The sequence below is a fragment of the Microtus pennsylvanicus genome, chromosome 7 (assembly GCF_037038515.1).
Source record: "Microtus pennsylvanicus isolate mMicPen1 chromosome 7, mMicPen1.hap1, whole genome shotgun sequence".
NCBI classification, from domain to species: Eukaryota; Metazoa; Chordata; class Mammalia; order Rodentia; family Cricetidae; genus Microtus; species Microtus pennsylvanicus.
In genome coordinates this window covers 10,833,971-10,853,952 of record NC_134585.1, presented here as the reverse complement: position 1 = coordinate 10,853,952, position 19,982 = coordinate 10,833,971, and the positions used below count along the sequence as shown (strand labels likewise).

Below are 19,982 nucleotides of genomic sequence, written 5' to 3'. Positions count from 1 at the left end.
GATGCTCATGAGAACTTTGGGCCAATCAGAGGCGGGCTGCCGGTTAGTTCTGCTTCGATCAACCTAACTGTGTACCTGGGTGCTTCTCCTCGTGTCTCCGTGCTTAGGTAGAATGAGGAGCAGAGCGTACTAATGGGGAAAGGGACGCGAAGGGCATTTCCATCGCTGAATTTAGGGGCAAAAGTGTTGCTGCCCACAGTTCACTTTCTCTCTGTCCACTCAGGGAGACGGCTGAGAGAGGAGTGGCTTCAGAGATCCTTGATGCGGAAAAGGAGAAAGTTCAACTGCCTTCCCACCCAGTTCCCCGGGCCCAGGAATCAGGATGGGGGTGATGTTTGGCCAAGTGTGCAAAGGCTGGGTTCACAGCCTGTGAGGAAGCGACCTGGCCTTTCCCATTATTATATTCCAGCTAATCCTCTTCTAGAGACTAAGGGGAGGGAGGATTGCAGGTGTGCCTGGGATTGGATTAAACGTCTCCACCCAGGGCAAAAAGCGTTCAATAGCACTCACGGGCACGGATGACTACATGGTTTTGCCAGGGAAACTCACCAGTGTCTCAAATGACAATTTCGGAAAGCGTGTCTTGGCAAGTCACTGGGAAAGCTGAGAACAGCTTTATCTTCCTAGTCCTAAATGTTTCCTGTTAAGGGGAGACTTATCCCCCCACCCGCCCCCAGCAAAGTGTCTTCTTGTCACAGTGGAAGCTAGACGAGGGGGGGGGGCTTCTCCATTTTCCCATAGCTTTTCCTTTGGAGCTTACTAGCTCTCCACAAGTTGCCTTTGTCTACCCACCCACTCCCACCCCCACTATCCAGCCTCTCACAGCTCCTTCCGGGCTGCCTTCTAATCCACTCCCCCACCCCCAACAGCTAGACTGTGATCCCAGGATGCAATCTGAGCCCCACATTCCTGCTTCCCGTTTGAGCATGACCTTTGACCAGGAGAGCTGATGTGGGCTTTTTCTCCTCTTGATCAATTCTGTAGGTCAGGAAAGGCTGATGATCTATGAAGGGGCATGTCCAAGAGCTGGCCTGGCCAAGTGATGGATTTGCATGCCTGCAGCTAAGGCACCTGCTGATGAGATTCTCCAAGAGCCAGAAGTCTGAAGGGCATTTGTGATTTAGCGTGCTCTGTCTGTTGTTGTCTTGTTTTGTTGCTGAGATACAGTCTCACACTGTATCCCAGGCTGGAATGGATCCTCAATGTGTAGCCCAGGCTGGCCTTGAACTCTCAGTGATTCTCTCGCTTCATCCTTCTGAGTGCTGGATTACACACATGAGTTACCATGCCTACCAGTGATTTCATTCTTGGCAGCCACGGGGTGGGGGCCGGGGGAGGATCTCAAAGACTGGGAAACAGAGCTGTCTTTGGGAAAGATAGCTGGACCCAAATAGAGGAAGGTCAAATAAACAACACAGAGAAGCTAAGGCTCAACTCAAGGCTAGGTTTATTATCCGAACTCAAAAAGTTAAAGCTAGCGATTTAGTCGTGGTCATGTGTGGCTATCGTGGAAGGAGGGTGAAGATGGAGCCTGACCTAAGAACCATTGTGCTGTGAGGCTTTGTGAATACCCATGGGCGGTGCAGGGAGGAGGGTGTGCCCTCACTGGATCATGGTCAGCACTCTAGACATCAGCTTCTGCTTTATGATGGGGTTGGCAGGAGGAGAGTCCTTAGCCTTGAGGATGACCTCATTGGCCTCACGGAAGAGCTCCTTTCCCACCGCTGCCTCAACTCGATGGTACCACGCAGCCAGCTTGGGATGCCCTTCAAAGACAGGGCAGCCGCCACCTATAGGCTTTAACAGGAAGAGAACAGAACAGGGGAGGGGGGGGTGAGCTTGTGGCTAAGTTTGGGTTGTTCACTTGACATACATGGAAAAGAGAGCATTCAACCGAGGGACCGTCTCCATTAGATTGGCTTCTAGGAATGCCCGCATGGCATCTTCTTGATTGTTGACTGGTGTGAGAGGACCTAGCCCACCGCGGACGGTGTCGCCCCTGGGAAGATGGGCTTGGGCCATATAAGAAAGTGAGCCGAGTGTGAGCCTGGGAGCAAGCCAGGATGCTTCTGTGGTCTCTCTGTTTCAGTTCCTGACTTCAGGCTCCTTCCTTCCTCCTACCCCGGTTTCCCTTGATGATGGTCTATAACCTATAAACTGAAATACATTTTTTTCTTTCTCAAGTAGTTTTGTTTGGGGGTGGGGAGCATGTTATTTCTCACAGGAACAGAAAAGCAAATGAAAACCGGTGACAGAAGGGGGGTGTTGCTGTGATGGTCCTGACCACGTTGTTTTTAGCAGGAGGGTTGTAGAAGCATTTGGAACTTTGGGCCAGAAAAGTCATCGAGTAGTCAGAGGTGAATGGGCTCTTCTATGGCAGTTTGGAGAAACAAATGTTGAAAGAAATGCAGATGATAGAGACCGGGTTTGTAGGGTTTCAAAGAGAAGGTTGAGAATCCCTTAAAGACTTTATCAGGGCCACTAGGATGAGCTATTAAAAATCTGTGGCAGTGAAACACTGGGACAAGGGATGCTGGTTAGCTGGGGTGAAAACTCAGCTGAAATTAATAAGACCAGCATCACCAGGCAACATCTGGGAAGTATTTTCCGCAGTGTCAGCACACAGAAGCTGTGGTCCAGGAGTGGGGTAGGCCAAGGAAGCCTATCAAACTGGCAGCAGAATCTGGCAAATAACGCATAAGAGTCTCCCACAGCGTATTGGATTTGAAGGCACGAAGGAGCCATTGAGAGCAGCTAAACGTCGACACTGGATGAAGCCAGGAGAGGCCACTGGTGAAGTCTGCAGACTCAGCTTTAGGGAAAACCCCAGAATACAGGATCAGCCAGGACTATAAGGTGACCAAGGTCAGCGAGCGGCAGGTGTGACGTGAATCCAACCAGAGCCAACAAGACAAACTGTACGTTACAGACGGCAGAGCAGGGGAACTACAACCGCGAAAGCCCTCTGGATCCCAGCAGATCATGAGTCTCAGGTGTCAGACACTGAACTGTTTATGCTATAGGATTTGGATTTTGCATTGGCCTGATTGTAACTATGCCCTTATTCTTCCCTGGGAAGCAAGATCCCTTGTGGAAAAAGAAATTATGTAACTTGGTTTGGGATTTTACAACATCCCACAGTTAAGAGACTGGATTTTTGTTGTTTGTTTGTTTTTTGAGACAGGGTTTCTCTGTGTCACCCTGGCTGTCCTGGAACTTGCTCTGTAGACTAGGCTGGCCTTGAACTCAGAGATCCACTTGCCTCTGCCTCCCGAGTGCTGGGACTAAAGGCCTGTGCCACTACTACCTGGTGGTGAGATTTTGGATTTTTAAAGAGGAACGTGTACTTTTTAAACCATGGGGCATTTTAAGAGGCCATGGGACATTATACTGTGTTTTGTGATCCTAGATCTTGGGGACAAAGAAATGGAAGATGACGGTTTAACAATGATGTGTTCATGTGTCAGGCAGACAAGGAGAACATTGCACTGGCTAATGTTTTCCCCACTTGACACAAATGTAGATATACCAAGGAAGAGCAAATTTCCACTGAGCGATGGTCTCCATCAGACTGGCCTGTGGGGGTGCTTTCTTGATTGCTAACTGGGGTAGGAGGGCTCAGTACGCAGTGCATGGTGCCACGCCTGGGTGGTGGGCCTGAGCTGTGGAGCTGTATAAGAAAGGTAGCTGAGCAAACCACTCACTGGGCACAAGCTGGTAAGCAGCATCCTTCCATGATGTCTGCTTCCAGCTCCTGCCTTGAGGATCTGCCTTGGCTTCCCTCCGTGCTGCAGTGTAGCCAGTAAGCCACATAAACCCTTTCCTCCCAGAATGGTTTTTGGGTTAGTGTTTTAGACAGCAACAGAGGAGCAAACTACAACAGCCAAGGACACACATAAATCTGGAAGGAGTCTCCGGAGACATAGGAACAGATCTAGTGAGGGTTAGCAAAACCGGGACTTCTGTAACTAGCCAGCACTCCCTGTATCAGCACTCACATGCATCAGCTCTGTGATGGCGACCAAGTCAGCCAGGGAGATGTGGGGTCCAACAAGGAAGGCCTTGTCCTGGAGGAACTTGTCCTCGAGCACCCGTAGGTTCAATTCCAATTCCGCCAGTGTGGCTGCCAGCGTCTCAGAAGGAACCCGCTCACCCAGGAAAACAGGGAACATCACCTGGTGGGTAGATAGACAAAATAAGGAATTGGCGCCAGATGAGCCTTGGGAGCGGGAAGTCAAGTCTCCCAAGTCGGGAGCTGCCTTTTGGGCCTGTGCCCCTTCCTTTGGGACCTGTTCAGACCTGCAGGGAAAGGTCACCCAAGTGATTCTTTTGTTTAGAAATAAATAGTCCTGTTTCCACACCTCTGGTTGACTGGGCCTCAGAAAGAATCATTCTTTATGAATGACTGAAATGGGAACCTGAAAAATAAATAGAACGAATTATTTTTGAGGAAAGAAGCTAGGTTAGGAACCACGGTCATGTGCCATACATTGTTGAGAATAAGTGGTTCTTTTGTCTTATAAATATCACATGCTCTCACAACAGGAATAATGTGGGTCGGTCACTCAGACAGCCTCTTCATACAGCCAAGGGACAAGGAAAACACGAGATCATATGGAAGCACCAAAGACCCTAACTGAAGCAATACTGAAGGTATCACAGTGCCCGGTCTCAAACTAACCTACAGAGCTACAGTAACTAAAACAGCACGACACTGGCACAAAAGGAGCCGCATATGCCAATATACGCCAATGTATAAAATAGAGGACCCAGAAACAAACCCGCACGGCTACAGTCTCCTAACTCCTAACAAAAGGGTTAAAAATGTAGATAGGATAAAAAGCCACCACAACAAGCCGTGCTGAGAAAAGCAGATATCCGTTTGTAAAAGGATGGAACTAGATTGATAACTTTTACCCTGTACAAGAATAAATTCAACATGGATCAAAGACATTGGCATAATGAGGAGTCAGAGTAAGAATAGAAATGTAGAATAAGAATATAGAAATAAAGAAACCTAAAGTTGTAAGCCTAGGAGAAGGAAAGCAAGCTGTCAGCAGTTTAAGCATTAACTATTAACAGTGGGTTAGTTTGCTTTTCGACCCACAGTTCTGTCTGCAAGGCTGAAGCAGCCCTCTGCAAACTGAAGGTCAGCTTTTAGATAACCCCCCTGGCTACTCATGGCCAGCAATTGATATGAGCCAATTTAACCTTTCAGTGATCGGATGCACCTGACTTTTCGGTTGTTCATTTTCCCATACCCTTCCCTGCTACGCAAAACTGGCAGGATCAGGGGGGAGTGTAGAGCTTTGGTAAACACCAGCAGGAAGTGCCAGAGAGAAGCAACGGGCAAAATACAAACACTAGATCAACTGAAAAACCCCTCAATGGAAGTTGTAAAAAAGGCAATTTGTACCTGAGTTTTACCTAAGACTGTAAAACTTCTTTTGTTCATGCCTAATTCCTGCTTCTTGCTATAAAATGAGGAGCTCGGAAACAGCCCATGGCCACAGGCAGACAAGTCCATCTCTGGCTGCGGTCTCAGCTAGCTGATAAGCTTTTGTGTCCCATGGAGATTTGATTCTTTTCTTCTTCCTGGAATAAAGTTTGCTCCCGGTTTAGGGGACTTTGGTGGTCTGTTCCCCACCTTTGCGCAACACCCCCCAGACCCAACAATAAGACCTCAGACATTGAAACTGGCAGAGAAAAAGAAAAAAGATTCATAAGTAAAACACTTCAAGATATAGGCCTAGACAAGGACTTTCTGAGGACTCCTGTAGTATAAGAATAATCCTAAAAACTTGACAAAAGCAAAGCAAAGAAAACAATCACTGGAGTAGACAGACAGTCCACAGGATGGAAGAAAATCTGTCAACTATACACCAGACAGAGTGTACAGCTTCTAGATTCTAAACTAATATAACGAACTGCAACAAGGAAACACTAAAAAATTCCAACCAACCAAGTGAACTGAGAATACAGCCCTCCAAAGAAGACCTTCAAAGGGAATATGCTTGAAAAGCAGAGTCTGTAGTTGGTCCCATATCCATGCACATACAGGCAGCACCAAGTGGACTCAGTGGGCAAAGCAAAAACAAACAAACAAAAAAGCACATGAGTTTGGTAGGAAAAAGTGTTGGGGTGGGGGGGGGAGGTATTAGAGAGGAGAAAATGGGAATGAATTTGATCAAAACACATTGTATGCATTTATAAAATTCTCAATAAAAAAGGAAAGAACAAAACAGGCTTTTCAACAGCCTTAGCATCAGGGAAATATAAACCTGATTTGAGAGATTACATCTCACTGCAGTCAGAACAGCTAGCACCAAAATAAACAAACAAACAAATAAGAAACTATGATAGGGTCTGGGGAGACAGCTCAGTTGGGAAAGTGATCGGCACATGAGCTTGAGAACCTGACCAGATCCCCAGCACCCACATAAAAAAGATAGGGGAACTCCAGGTCCAGCGAGGGGCCCTGGCTCAGGACGTAGGTAGAGCCCCTAGGGAAGACACTACACACATGATTCCGCACATGTAATAAACACACACAAATGCGTTAAATGAATTAAAACAGAGAGAGGCTAAATGACCATAGATGCTGATGGAGATGTTGGGAAAGATTTCTCACGCGCTGCTAGTGGGAACGTAGCCTCCTACAGCCATTATGGAAGTCATTTTGGAGATACCATAGAAAAGTAAAAACAGAATGAACAATAAAAACAGAACTCTGGGGGTTTATCAGCTATGAGGAAAAATGAAATCATAACATTAGTTAGAAAACATTAGTTAGAAAACAGACACAATTGAAAATTGTTATTTTAAGCAAAATGAGCCAAACTCAGAAACACAAATATTGTGCGCACGTATGTGTGTATGCACGCATGTCCATGCATGTTGTTCATAATAGCAGAAAGAGGGCCATGCATGATAGAAGAAGCAATCTTAGGGAAATGGGAGTAAGGAAAAACAGAGTGACGGGATATGCATGACATGAACTGCCAAGCTTGATGAACTGGGTTCTGTCCCTAAGACCTACCTGGTAGGAAAAAGCCAGCTCCCAAAAGCTGTGCTCTGACGTCACACTGGCACCGAGGCACACACCACCCTCCAGCGCACATGTGCACGTGCACACACAAAAGCCACAATAAACAGACAAATATGTAAGTTTTAAGAGCGGGGGTAGGGGATCAGCAAGGATAGAGAAGGAAGACAAGGGAGGGGAGTGGAGGAGCAGGTGAGTCAAAGCATGCAGTGTGGGAAGGCCAGAATAAAAGGCCAGCCTGGTCTACAAGAGCTAGCTCCAGGACAAGTTCCAAAAGCTACAGAGAAACACTATCCTGAAAAACCAAAAAAAAAAAAAAAAAAAAAAAGCCATCACTTTGTGTACAGGTGACTGGCCAGGCTGGTCACATAAGTTCCAGGATTGAACTTTGAACGGATAGAATCAGCTAGATAAGGAAGTTTAATATAAGCCTTACAGCTATTGCCCCACTAGTAGTATTAATCCATAAAATTGATTTTCCCCTGTAGCTTAATCATACAAAACAGCTAATAGCTGAAATGTCATGGAGTCTTGTGAGACATATTTTATTTGACCTAAACTAGAGGTTTGGTTTTGTTTTTATTTTGAGACAGAGCCTCGTGTAGCCCATGCTATGAATAAAGCTGAGGTTGGCCCTTGAACTCCAGGTCCTTCTGTGTGTGTTTCTCTCTGCCTCTGCCTCCCAAAAACTTGGTCGGGTGTGTGCCACCACACCCAGCTCCAAACTGGGGTCCCTTTGTGCCACCAGAAAATAATTTATTTTCAGCTTCTGATGTCCAGTTTTGTGACTCTTGTGTAATCTTCCTAAGAAATTGTCTCCTCCCCTGCCTCTCTTTTTTTAGAGACTGTCATACTATGTAGCCCATGCTATGCCCACAGTCTTCCTGCCTCCACCTCTCAAGTGCTGGGATTGCAGCCGGCACCATCCCCAAACTCAGCTAAAACCATCTTCGGAATTATCTCCACTGGACCAAGACAAAGTCTTGAGACATTGAGTCTGGAAGGACGGTACACTCAGCAATATTACTGGCAAAGTGGTTTTCTCTAGCCTCCACGGTGTCTAATTTCAAACAACACATTATTTATTTATTTATTGGTTTTTCGAGACAGGTAGCTATGGAGCCTGTCCTGAAACTTGCTATGTATACCATGCTGGGCTCGAACTCACAGAGATCCACCTGCCTCTGCCTCCCGAGTGCTGGGATTAAAGGCGTGTTCCACCACTGCCTGGCCAATTCAAAATCTTAATTGTTGAGAGCTGTACTGATCCACCCCAGGCTTTCTCAGAGGCCCCAATGAAAGGACAAGAGGAACCTAGTTTTGTGTCTTGCCCAGGAGCAGACTTAGCAAGGCCAGTTTGGGGCTGGGGATAAGGTCTCGAAGGAGTTAAGGTTTTCAGTTCCTGGGAACTTGGCTTTTCCCCACAAAGAGACTGGAGTTATGTGTCCCAAGGCCGCTATATACGTGGTCTGCAATGCTGTTGAGACATCCTGTGTTCCCTTTATGCAACATCTCTTGATTAGCCTCCTGCTGGCTTCGTCCCATTGCGTGACAGTTTCTGCTGACTCTGCTCTGTTTCTCCCCCAGAAACATTCATACTCCTTGATAAGCTTGCTTGGCAGAAAAGACAGCTTGTTCAGGACCTCACGACCCCAGCTTTCCTATCTGTCTTCTTTACTTCCTCATCTCCTGGCCAACTCCCACTTAGAACTGTCACTGAAGAATGACTGGTCCAGGCCGCTCAATAGCCAAATCCACAGGCAGTTAAATGGCATCGAACACTCTCCCAAAAGGAGTGGAAGGAGCCAAGCTCAACCATCACAATGGGAAGGCCGTGGCAGCAGGAGCTCCAGGGAATGGTCACATCGTGTCTACACAGAGGGATGGATGTGCTCAGCTCATATTCGATCTCCCCCTCCTCACAATCTTTTGAAGATTTTATTTTTATTTTATGTGTGCGAGTGTTTTCTCCACATCTAGGTCTGGGCACCATATATATCTCTAGTGCCCATAGAGGGCACAAGAGGAAATCCATCAAATTCTCCTGGACTGCAACAGTCATATGGGTGCCTGGAACCCAACCTGGGGCCTCTGGAAGAGCAGCCAGTGCTCTTGAGCTTTTGCTCCATTTTCTCTTTTTAAATACAATCCCAGTGCAGGAAACGGTGCTGCCCACAGTGAAGCGGTCTTCTCATCTCAATCAGCCTAATCAAAACAATCCCCCAGATGTTCCCAGATGTTCTTCTCTCAGAGGATTCTAGACCCTATCAAGTTGACAACCAAGATTAACCATCGTAACAGCTAAAGAAACTTTTACACAATGGCCATTTGTGATTTTTTTTTGTTTTTTTGCTTTGTTTGTTTGTTTTGGTCTCCACTGGAGGGAGGAAACCACTTTGCTTCTGTAACATTCCCAAATCACAAACAACTCCAAAAATGTACTTACCTCCTATGTAGAGGTTAGAAATTTTCCTTTAACTTGTCAGGCTGAAGGGGAAACGGGCACTGTCTCTCAGGCCTGGATCATTAACTCCAAGAGGTTGCTTCAAAGCCTGACAATGCATGGGCTACGTTGTAACTGGCCTAAGACCGATCAATACAGTCAATCCTGAAGGGAATCAACAACGATCTGTTAAAGCCTTAACTTCTGGCTTTAGGGGGAGAGGAAAGAGGGCCGCAGCATGCAGGCGGTTACAAGAGGACACCAGGCAGGGTCGAGATGCAAGCCAGCACCTGGGAAGCAAGAGTTCTTGCTTTTCTAGAATCGATTATGGGTCACATTTTCCTGGATAGCCTGGGCTACATAGAGCTAAGTGCTGAGGATAGTATAGCTCAGCATGAGCACATGAATAAAGAAAGAGAGATAAGGAAAGAGACGAGGGGGAGGGGGAGAAGAGGGAAGAAGAGAAGAAAGAAATAATGATGATGGTGATGATGATGATGATGATGATGATGAAGATGAAATATTACTTAGGGCACAGGCTGACCTCAAACTCACAGCTGTTCTCCTGCCTCAGTCCCAAACACTAGGATTACAGGCTTCTGCCACTATATCCAGCTTACAAAGACTCCTTTTTCACAGCCTCTGCCAACTTCAACTTTTTTGACTTTGAGATCAGCAACTCCATGTTCCACAGGATGTATTTCAAAGTACACAGTTCAGTGTACAAAGCTACGTATGCTCATGTTGCCACACAACCATGACTGCCATCTGTCTCCACCTTGGTTCCCATTAAACGCTAACTCCCCGTTCTGAGCAGGGTGACCTAACTTTCCTCCCCTGGCTCCCTTTAGAGCTCTCACCAAGATATCTGTTGAGGATGCCCTCTGAAAGGGTTTCAGACTTTGTGGTTAAATATATGGAATTTCTTTCTTTCTTTCTAGTGTGTGTGTGTGTGTGTGTGTGTGTGTGGCGGGTGGGGGCAGGGTTTCAAGAGAGTGTTTCTCCCTATAGCTTTGGAGCCTGTCCTGGAACTCGCTCTGTAGACCAGGCTGGCCTCTAACTCACAGAGATCCGCCTGCCTCTGCCTCCCGAGTGCTAGGAGTAAAGGAGTGAGCCACCACCACCTGGCTAAATATATGGAATTTCTAAAAATGAAAAATACTTAAATACTTATCTCCAAAAAAGTATTATTAAATGAGCTTAACAATAACTTAGACACAATCAAAGAATCAGTGAAATAAAAAATAAGACAGTGGAAAATAGCAGAAGTGAAAGGAAGAACTTGATGTTGCCTGAGCGCTTCTCGCCCCTGCATCATCAGTCTGCTTCCCACTGTTTTAAAATGTGCATCGGTGTTTTGCCTGTGTGTAGGTCTGTGCGACTGTGTTGGATCCTCTGGAACAGGGGTTACAGACAGTTGTGAGCTCTCCTGTAGGTGCTGGGAACTGAACTCAGGACCTCTGCAAGAGCAGCCAGTGCTCTTAACCGCTCAGCCATCTCTCCAGACGCAGTCTATTTTCTGTGCTTACATTCTAAAGACCTGCTGCAAAGAGTCATTCCTACCTCCAAGATACAGGTGTTCTTTGAGTTTTTCAAAAAATATATTCCTTTGTGTTATTTTCAACTATGCTAGCAGGCAATGTATGGGATGGAACAGTAAGTTATGAAACATGAGAGACAGGAGGAAAATGTGACCTGCAATCAAGAACAGAAAGAACAACCAGTAAAAACAGACCCACAGAGGACCTGGATGCTGAAATGAGCTGACAAAGGACACACACACATGCACACACACGCACACACATGCGCACACACGCATACATACACACATTCCCACACTCACACATGCCAGGAGCTGAGACTTGAACCTAAGACACTGTGCTTGTTACACAAGTATTCTACCACTAAGCTAGCTTACCAGCTAAACTGAAGAGGACATTTAGGTAACGGTAACAGACAGCTAAGAAGGTGGAAGTCCTAGCTGGGCAAGCCTGACAACCCTAACCATCTCAGTTCAGTCTCCAGAACCTTCATAAAAAGACAAGTGTGGTGTAACCCCAGCTCTCTACAGTGAGACGGAAGAACAGGAGAACTGCCTGAGACGGAAGCTCAAAGGTCAGAGGTCAGATATCCTGGAGCACACAGCACAGCGGTGGAGACGAAGGACAGTCTGCCTCACCAAGATGGATTTCTCAGAGCTTTCCTCTACTTCCACACGCACAAGGTGGCTCCTGGGACATATACACAGCAAATAAAGTAAGTAGTGGTAACAAATATATTCAGAAACTTCAAATAGAAGATACCAAAGTGTGTGACAGATGGTAAATTTTGGCTGAGAAATGCAATGCTACAAAAACAACAAAATAGTATTTCTACAAATAAAAAATAACTGTCTCAGGGACTGGAGAGATGGCTTAGGGGTTAAGAGCACTGACTGCTCTTCCAGAGGACCTTGGTTCAATTGCCAGCACTAACATGGCCGCTCACAACTGTCTGTAATTCCAGTTCCAGGGGATCTGATACCCATGGCAAAACACCAATGTGCATAAAATAAAAATAAATACATCATTAAAAAAATAAAATAAATGTCTCAAGTAAAGATGGTCTTGAATAACAACCTGGGCACAACAGGATTAGTTAAACTAGAGGCGAGACACTGGGAAATACCAAACTGAAAATGAGTTGCTGTAGCCTGAGTCTCTTTGGGGTGACATCTTTACTTCCTTCCCTTCCCCCACATTTCCAGTCTCACCTTATGCCACAGGGCCCGGAGGCAGCTTCTCCGAAGGGCTGTATGCTGCCATGCCAGGTACTCATCCACACGAGCACGGGCCTGCAGGTCTTGGGGGTACCAGTGGTCAGGAACCTTATACTTGTGTGTCAGGTAGAGCAGGATGGCCACACTGTGTAAGCAGAGGAGCAACTGGGTTGACTCGATGCCCAGTACTTTCATTTTTTATTTTTTTTTAATTTAATTTTATTTTTTGGATTTTTCGAGACAGGGTTTCTCCGTAGCTTTTGGTTCCTGTCCTGGAACTAGCTCTTGTAGACCAGGCTGGCCTCGAACTCACAGAGATCCTCCTGTCTCTGCCTCCCGAGTGCTGGGATTAAAGGTGTGCACCACCACCGCCCGGCTTTCATTTTTTAAAGATATACCTATATCTATGTATGTGTGTGTGTGTGTGAGTACTCTGTCCGCATGTTTGCCTGCATTCCAGAGAAGGCATGCAATCTCATTACAGATGGTTGTGATGCCATGTAGTTTGATGGGGATTAAACTCAGGCCCTCTAGAAGAGTAGCCAATGCTATGAACTGCCTAGCCATCTCTCCAGCCCCTACCTTTTCTGATTTTTCTAACAATTTGCCAATCTGAGCCTCTTTTTCAGAACATGGAAAGTAGGTTCAGAAAATGGAAGAGCCTTGTTCCGCAGGGACACCCAGTTCTTAGTATCAGAATTGAGTCTTCTCTTCCTGAGGTCAATGCTCAAGACAATTCTACCACCAGGCAAAATCTCACCATTGAGTGTGTCCCATCAAGGGTTGAGTTTCTGAGTACAGGGCCCCACAGCTTCCTGGAGAAGAGGCATCCAAAGCAGAGCTTTGAGGAAACGTGGTTTTGTTTTATTCTATGTCCACTCTCATCCTTCAGCCTTCAGGCAGCCTCAGATGGCCTGGTAGTCCCAAAAGGCGCTCACAATTCTCCCTTTGCTCTTTGAGACAGCCTAGGCTAACCTCAAACCCCAAATCCTCTTGCTTCACCCTCTGGGCGGTGGGCTTGAGTCATATACCTATCCCTCTGTTCCTTGTGGTACTCCTTATGGTAAGGGTCAGGTTGGTTCTTTAAAATCTTACTCAGATGCTTGAGGCACTGTAAATCCCGGAACCACAACACAGAGAAGACTGCCTGGAACTCTCTTCCTGCCTTGGGTTATGCCAGCTACTGTGAAGATGGACTCTAAAGGACACTTGAAGACAGGCCAGTTGTGGTCATATAAAAATTCCAGCCATGCTGCCTGGAAGAAGTTTAGACCAACTGAGTCATTTAGAAAGGGAACTCTCAGCAATCCTGATCCAGCCACAGAAGAAGCAAGATGTGACTGCTTCGCTGAAAAAGGTACTGAGCCATGTGGCTAGCACAGATAAGAATAATAAACTAATACAAGTTATAAAAGTTAATAAGAGGACTGAGATAATGAGCCAATCCATTTGTAACTAATGTAGACCTCTATGTGATTTCTTTGGGACATAATGACTGCGGGAACGGGGTGGGACACAAAACTCAGTCGACAAATGGCACCCACGTGGACAGCTGCATCCACAAAAAGTGTGACAAAGCTTGGGAAGTAATTCTAGACAAAAAAGAATAGAATTAAGCACAGCTTATTGATAGCAGCATTTTCTCGGGTGGGCTCTATTTGCTAGAGGCAAGCACTCTCATTTAAGAGAGGCTTCCTGACTCAGCTTTAGCTGTAAAACCTTGCAGCTCTTTTAAGAGGCCATGAAACATTTAAATGGTGTTGATGAAAGCTAACTCGTTGCTTTTTGGTTTTCAGCCATACCAGGAAAAAAAGCTGTGCCATTTTAAAATGCTGGCTTTCTGGGCCATCCTGCCAGGGCAAACTCTGAGTCTTTCAGGCAGGAGGTCCAGCTACAGAGCATTTGAGTGTGGTTTGTGAGCAGATTGCTGCAGCTTGCTTCCTGGCAGGGACCTTGAAATGCCATAGAGTTGTGGCAATAAACATGGCTACAGCCGGTACTTCTACCATGAGGCCAGAATCTCAGAAAGCTAAGGAATGGCGGTGTCTTTGTTGGACTATGTTGATCATGAGACACCAGAAACGAGCTCAAAAGCATAAACTCTAGATTCCCCTTGCTAAGGGACAGGTGACTTCTGTGACAAAAGAGACAGAACTGAGAAAAAGGTTTAGCTTCTCTGAAGAGGGACGTTGCACCGTCTTGGGACATGCCAGGATATAAAAAACATCTTTATCTCATAAGGGAGCCCCTGGGACCTCAGTACTTGAGAGTCCAGGAAGCCCCGATGCTACAGGCCCTGTTTACACCAGCTGGGCTAGAGGATAGCGCCCATGGTGGGGTAAATGTCCCACCTTCCCGGACCCAGGGTATTTTAATCAACAACCACAGCCTGGTACAGAAGTCAAGTAGATGTATTATCTTCCCCAAAGCCAGCTCAGTGAACTTGGGCAGTGGGTGGGCAGCGTCCTAGGTTCCAGCACCCACTCTGTAGGATATGAGGCACAGCAGCCCTTGGCCTCTAGGGCAGAGGTTCTCAGCTGCAGGTGTGGCCCCATTTGGGGTATAACGACCCTTTCATGGGGGTTGCCTAAGACCATTGTAAATATCAGGTATTTACATTATTATTCATAATAATAATATAATAAACAATATATTTTATATAAATTATATACATGATATATTTTAATATAATTGTTTAAATCATATGATTAAATTAAATAATTATGTAATTATTTAAATATTTAAAAATTATATAAATTACAGTTATGAAGTAGCAATGAAAATAATGTTATGGTTGGGGGGGTCACCACAGGATGAGGAACTGTATTAAAGGATCACGGCTTAGAAAGGTTGAGAACCATTGCTCTAGGGAGTTTAGGTTCCAAGTGTGTGTCTGCGTGAGTTTGCATGCACACAGACACTATGAGGGCAGTGGATCCCCAGAACTGGAGCTATGAATGGCTGTGGCTGTAAGCTGCCTCTCATGGGTGCTGGAACCAAATCCAGGTCCTCTGCAAGAGCGGTGGGTGCTCTTAAGCACTGAGCCGGCCCTCCTGCTCCAGCTCTGTAGTTTATAACATAGAGGGTTACAACAGGCCGATTCCAGTAAAGCTTGCCAAAAGCCCCCAGCGCCCCGTTACCTCTCGCCCAAGGTGAAGTCATTGTCCTTCATGGCTGGTACCTTCATCATGGGGTTCACCTGGGCAAATGCATCGCTGAGGTGCTCACCTGCAGATAGTCGAGCATAAGGGGATGGGAGTAGAACACTGGGCCTCTGATAGCATGGGCCAAGGTTCTAGGACGCCAAACACTAAATTCATGGTTCTTCTAGGAACTAGGCTGCCGGCTAATGGGAGCTAGATGGGAAGTGCAGGCAGGACTGCCTTGAGAGGAGAGTAAGCTGCCCCTGCCCTTGACACAAACAGACTTCACACTCTATTGACAGGTCCTCCAGGGACTTGCCCCTGAGACAGCCCTGCAAAGTGTTCCCAGTGTCCCCTGAAACCCTGGCCTCTGCTTGAATTAGCCTAGATTCATTTTCTTCATGTTGATGAAGCCAGATGAACGTCTCTACGATTATGTCTTTGCTGCTCAGCCCAACAGACCTCAGTAGTTCCCACTCCCTTGGCTGTCACCCTCTTTTCTTTTCCTGGTGGAAATCTGTCTCCCTCTGCACCCTTATTTTTCACAGCCAACTTGAGCCAACTTTGTCGGTCCCCCAACCCACAACACCCTACATCAGACTCTGCAGGGGCAGCGCCTGGGGGCAGGGAGGTGAAGTTTCAGACTGAGAGACAAGCCGTGAGACAGCGTGCGGATGCCACAGCAACTTAAGCAACACCATTCTGCTACAACCCTGTCTTGCCGGGTTTGGGGCTCCCTCAAAGACCAGCAGGGAGGAGGCTCCGCCCAGGACCTGTGGAAACCGAATAGCATGCCGACCCGGCCGTCTATTCCACGGAACAGCAGAGTTTTCGGGGTCTCCCTGGTGGATCTTTTCTCACTTGGTCTCTAAACCAGAAAAAAACCTAGGAAGGGGGCGGTGCAGAAAGGAATCCCCTAAACTGGGCTTGCCTCCCCCATCTCTCAGCTCTCCAAAGCCGAGGCCCTGCCCACCCTTGCGCAGATCCACCGTTTGCATCTGGAACGGGATGCCGTTTTTCTTGGCGAAGATATAAATGGCGCGACAGGGCTGGGACAGCAGGTCTAGATAGAGCTCCAGGACCATGGCACAGGCGGCAGGAACCAATTCCGAAACTGGCCAAACTCTGAAAAAAACAAAACAAAACAAAACAAAACCCAGGCTCGGCGTCTGAGTTTGTGTCTAGGCTTAGTGTGGCCACGCCTCCACTGGGCGGATCCTGAAATCTGGCCCTTCTTTCTAAAGCAGAACCGACCTGTGTTTGTGTCCCAAGAGAAAGGCACCAGAGTCTAGCATGGGTGAGACAGAAAAGACTGCTGACCTTTCCTGAGAGGGCAGAGGAAGTGCACAGGGGCCGGCACCTAGTCCTTCTGTGACTGGTTTATTTGATGGCAAAATTTCTTCAAAGGCATCCTCGCCCTGTCTAGTGTGTTAGAATTTCCAATCGTCCCCGGTTCCCAAATGGGAAAACTAAGGTATTGCTTGATAGACACAACAAGTCTACCCCAGGAAGTTCCTCCTAGGCCTACAAACCAAAGATATGGATGCCGGCAAGCAGCAAAGGTTCTGGCTGTGCCAAGTGTGCCGTGGTCCCTAGTGACATTCCCATTGGAGCCTTGGCCTTCCACAAGATTAGCCTTCTGTTCTTGAGAGCGCCGGGATCTCCATTCCTCGAGCATCTTAGCCCCCTTTGGACTGTGACAGCAAAGTGCCCTGGACATAGATTTTGAACTGGGCAGACTCCGTGTCTAGCGAAGGCTAGCTCTCTGCTTTACGGTGGGCAAGTCTTTGTTACCCGCAGACACATTGGAAGGAACACACAGGTCCCTTTCATGAGAAGTAGAATCCCCAGATCTAATCCCTTCGCCCCCAAGGCCCCACCTCTTAATACTATTTCCAGCAAATTAATTTAGGGGTAGCATCACTGTTCAAACCATCACACTGGGTTTGTGTCTTAGCCTCAGTTTCTCCATCTTTAAAATGACTATAGGCCTTGAAAGCCCAGCACGCTGGACTCCTCTGCTGAGCCGTAAACCCTTGGTCTGCACCTTGTTATTAAAGGACAACCCCTCCCCAGAGCCCACCTCCTAACTGGTTGGAAGCAAAGAATGTCCTTTGGGTGGCCTGCCCATACTTAGCTTATCACAACTAACTCCCCCATTTCCCCCTTCACAAGCACCAATGACAGGAACCAATCTTGGGTCCTGCTTGCCCCTGGTTTTAAGGAGGCGTGGAACCATTTAAATTAATAAATCTATTAATTGACAACTCTGGACCTAGTATATTAACAGGCACTACGGGTAGTTATCTTGCCTCCATTTCAGGGAGTTTCCCCTTGTCTCAACCTTTCAGCCTGTTTTGGGCAGGGGCATGGGACATGTTCCTTTCCGCAACTAGTTCAAGCTGACATTGGGGCGTTGTTATCCGGGCCCAAGTAGGTTGAAAGGTTAGCCAAAAGTAGGAAGGAAATTCAGGCAATGGGGCACTCGTCAGACTTTGTTGAAGGGACAGGAAGAATTCATGTTCATATCAGCTGGACTCTCCACATCAGCTTTCAGGAAGTCCAGGGCTCGCCGCCATTCAGAGCAGGTTGTAGTCGGCAACTGATGCTTAGATGTGTCTGCCAGCCAAGTGGAAGCCTATTGAGATAAGTTTAAACTAGGAACAGAAGATAAAATCTATTTACTTAAAGAAAAACTCACATTGCAGAAAAAGAGCAGATAACAGCTATCTGTAAACAGAAGGAATAGACTCATACCTTTGGGTCCTAGCAAAAACTACAGGTTTTGGTTAGATAATGTATATTTTTCTGCTGTCCAGATAACCACGTATGGTTTGGACAGAGATGTCTTTGGCCCGATGAGAAACACCTCCAAGTTTATATTTAGATGGCAACCAGAATAGATCTAAAATTTTGAGCTTGTGACCCAAACAGTAAATAGTCATTGCTCTATTAGCTTATTAGAACTACCATGGGGGGGGGGAATTAGAAACATTTTTTATATTTTCTTAAGTCATTTTTTAGACCCTCAAGGCTTTTGAACTTTTATACTTTCACACCTTAAAGCATTTTTTTAATGAGCTAACAAGCTGGCTGTAGCTGTGTGGGAGGATCTGGATACCTTTTACTGCTAAAGTGGCATTATAATATTTTTGTCCCCTTCACAAATCCCAATGACAGGACTCAGTCATGGGTCCTGTCTGTCTAGGGGCTCAAGGGGGTGATACTGGGACCACAACACCATTAGTTGGACAGTATTCACCCATATGCAAACGAAAGCCATCAGTCTGTTGATTAGACAGGGACCGAGGATAAATAGAAGAAACATGATCATTAGGGGTCCTGTTAGGGCTTACAGTAAGGTGGTTAACCAGGGAGACTGGTTGAACAAGTTTTAATGCCAACCAGCTTCCACGTGGTCTGTCCCCCATCATTAATCTGTTTTCTTAACAAGGCCATTGAATCTCTAATTACCCCAGAGTGATTAATTATGTAGAAACAAAATTCTTCCCCCAGGGCGGCACATAGGCCTCCCTGTTGCATGAAGAGGAGGTCCAAACCTCTTGGGTTCTGTAAGGGAATCTCAGCCAGGGAATCTAAAGAGGTCTCTAATTTGAGTATAGACTGTTCTATGTCTTTGAGATCCGAATTGATGGCTGACTCTAGGGCCTGGTAGGTTTTATCTTGGAGAATTAACCCCAAGGTGCCCACCCCTGTTGCTCCAGCTATGCCCAATCTTATCAGGGAAGAGAGCAATATAGCGGTTGCTCCTACAGCCCATTTTTTTCCTGACAGGAACATGGGAAAGGTCAGTTCCATTTGGGCCTCTGTATAGTATTTTATGTTGGGGAACAATTGGACCATCATACAAAAATCTTGTCCTGTGTTAAGGACTGTCCTATGGATGCAGGGAGTGAACCCTGAAGGGCAAACCCACCATCCAGCAGATGCTGAATAGAGGGTGTCATTTTGTATAGTGATGGCCTGGTTACATAGACCTGCTGGGGCCTGACTTCCAGGGGGCACTACACAGGCCCCCGTATCTGTCAGCTGTTGTAGCAAAAATTTTCCTTGGTTTTATCAAGGGCAGAATTTTGGGCAGATACTGGGGTGTAGCTTTTTGGTGACCGTCTGGGCAGCTTCATGTCTGGTTGGAAAGGCCTCTGACCATCCAGAGAAAGAATCTATAAATACTAAAAGATATTTGTAACCATATTTGCCAGGTTTTACTTCAGTGAAGTCTGTCTCCCAGGGGGAACCAGGTTTGGTGCCCCTAAATCTGTTTCCAGGCTTTTTAGGTTGATTGTCTGCATTGGTAAGTCAGCAGGCCAGTCATTTTTCAGCTATTTGTTCAATCTTGTGCTGAAGGTCAAAGATTTTTCAATGAGACTGCCTTATCAGGTCTTGTGTTTTCTGCGTGCCAAGGTGGGTAGAACGGTGAATCTGACAAAGGAGAGTTTCTGCCGGCTTCCCTGACAAGAGGAGTCTTCCATTTCTGGTCATCCACCAGTTCGCTGTCTGTTGTGACTGCCATGCTCTTGGTAAGCGCTGTATCATGCATAAGTCAGCAGGAGTATATGCTGGAGCCTCCGG

At 46.6% G+C, this 19,982-nt stretch overlaps 1 protein-coding gene across 2 annotated transcripts; it reads right to left on the bottom strand.

The window, feature by feature from the left end:
- Positions 1-1,430: 1,430 nt before the first annotated feature.
- LOC142854420 (glutathione S-transferase theta-1) lies at positions 1,431-16,584 on the bottom strand. Of its 2 annotated transcripts, none has more exons than XM_075979949.1 (5): positions 16,363-16,584; positions 15,387-15,474; positions 12,241-12,391; positions 3,999-4,175; positions 1,431-1,797 (listed from the first exon to the last, which is right to left on the bottom strand). In XM_075979949.1, the coding sequence occupies exons 1-5, from the start codon at positions 16,472-16,474 to the stop codon at positions 1,603-1,605; spliced, it is 723 nt and encodes a 240-aa protein (XP_075836064.1). In that variant the 5' UTR covers positions 16,475-16,584; the 3' UTR covers positions 1,431-1,602. The 2 variants fall into 2 exon arrangements, with proteins under 2 accessions (XP_075836064.1, XP_075836065.1); XM_075979950.1 differs by having other exon boundaries at positions 1,431-1,790.
- Positions 16,585-19,982: the final 3,398 nt, after the last annotated feature.

Excerpts from the sequence above, each read along its gene's own strand:
- LOC142854420 (XM_075979949.1), bottom strand. The coding sequence starts at position 16,474 with ATGGTCCTGGAGCTCTATCTAGACCTGCTGTCCCAGCCCTGTCGCGCC. Across the intron at positions 15,475-16,362 it reads AACGGTGGATCTGCGCAAGG|GTGAGCACCTCAGCGATGCA; the intron begins GTGGGCAGGGCC and ends GACTATCTGCAG. Across the intron at positions 12,392-15,386 it reads GACTTCACCTTGGGCGAGAG|TGTGGCCATCCTGCTCTACC; the intron begins GTAACGGGGCGC and ends CTGCTTACACAG.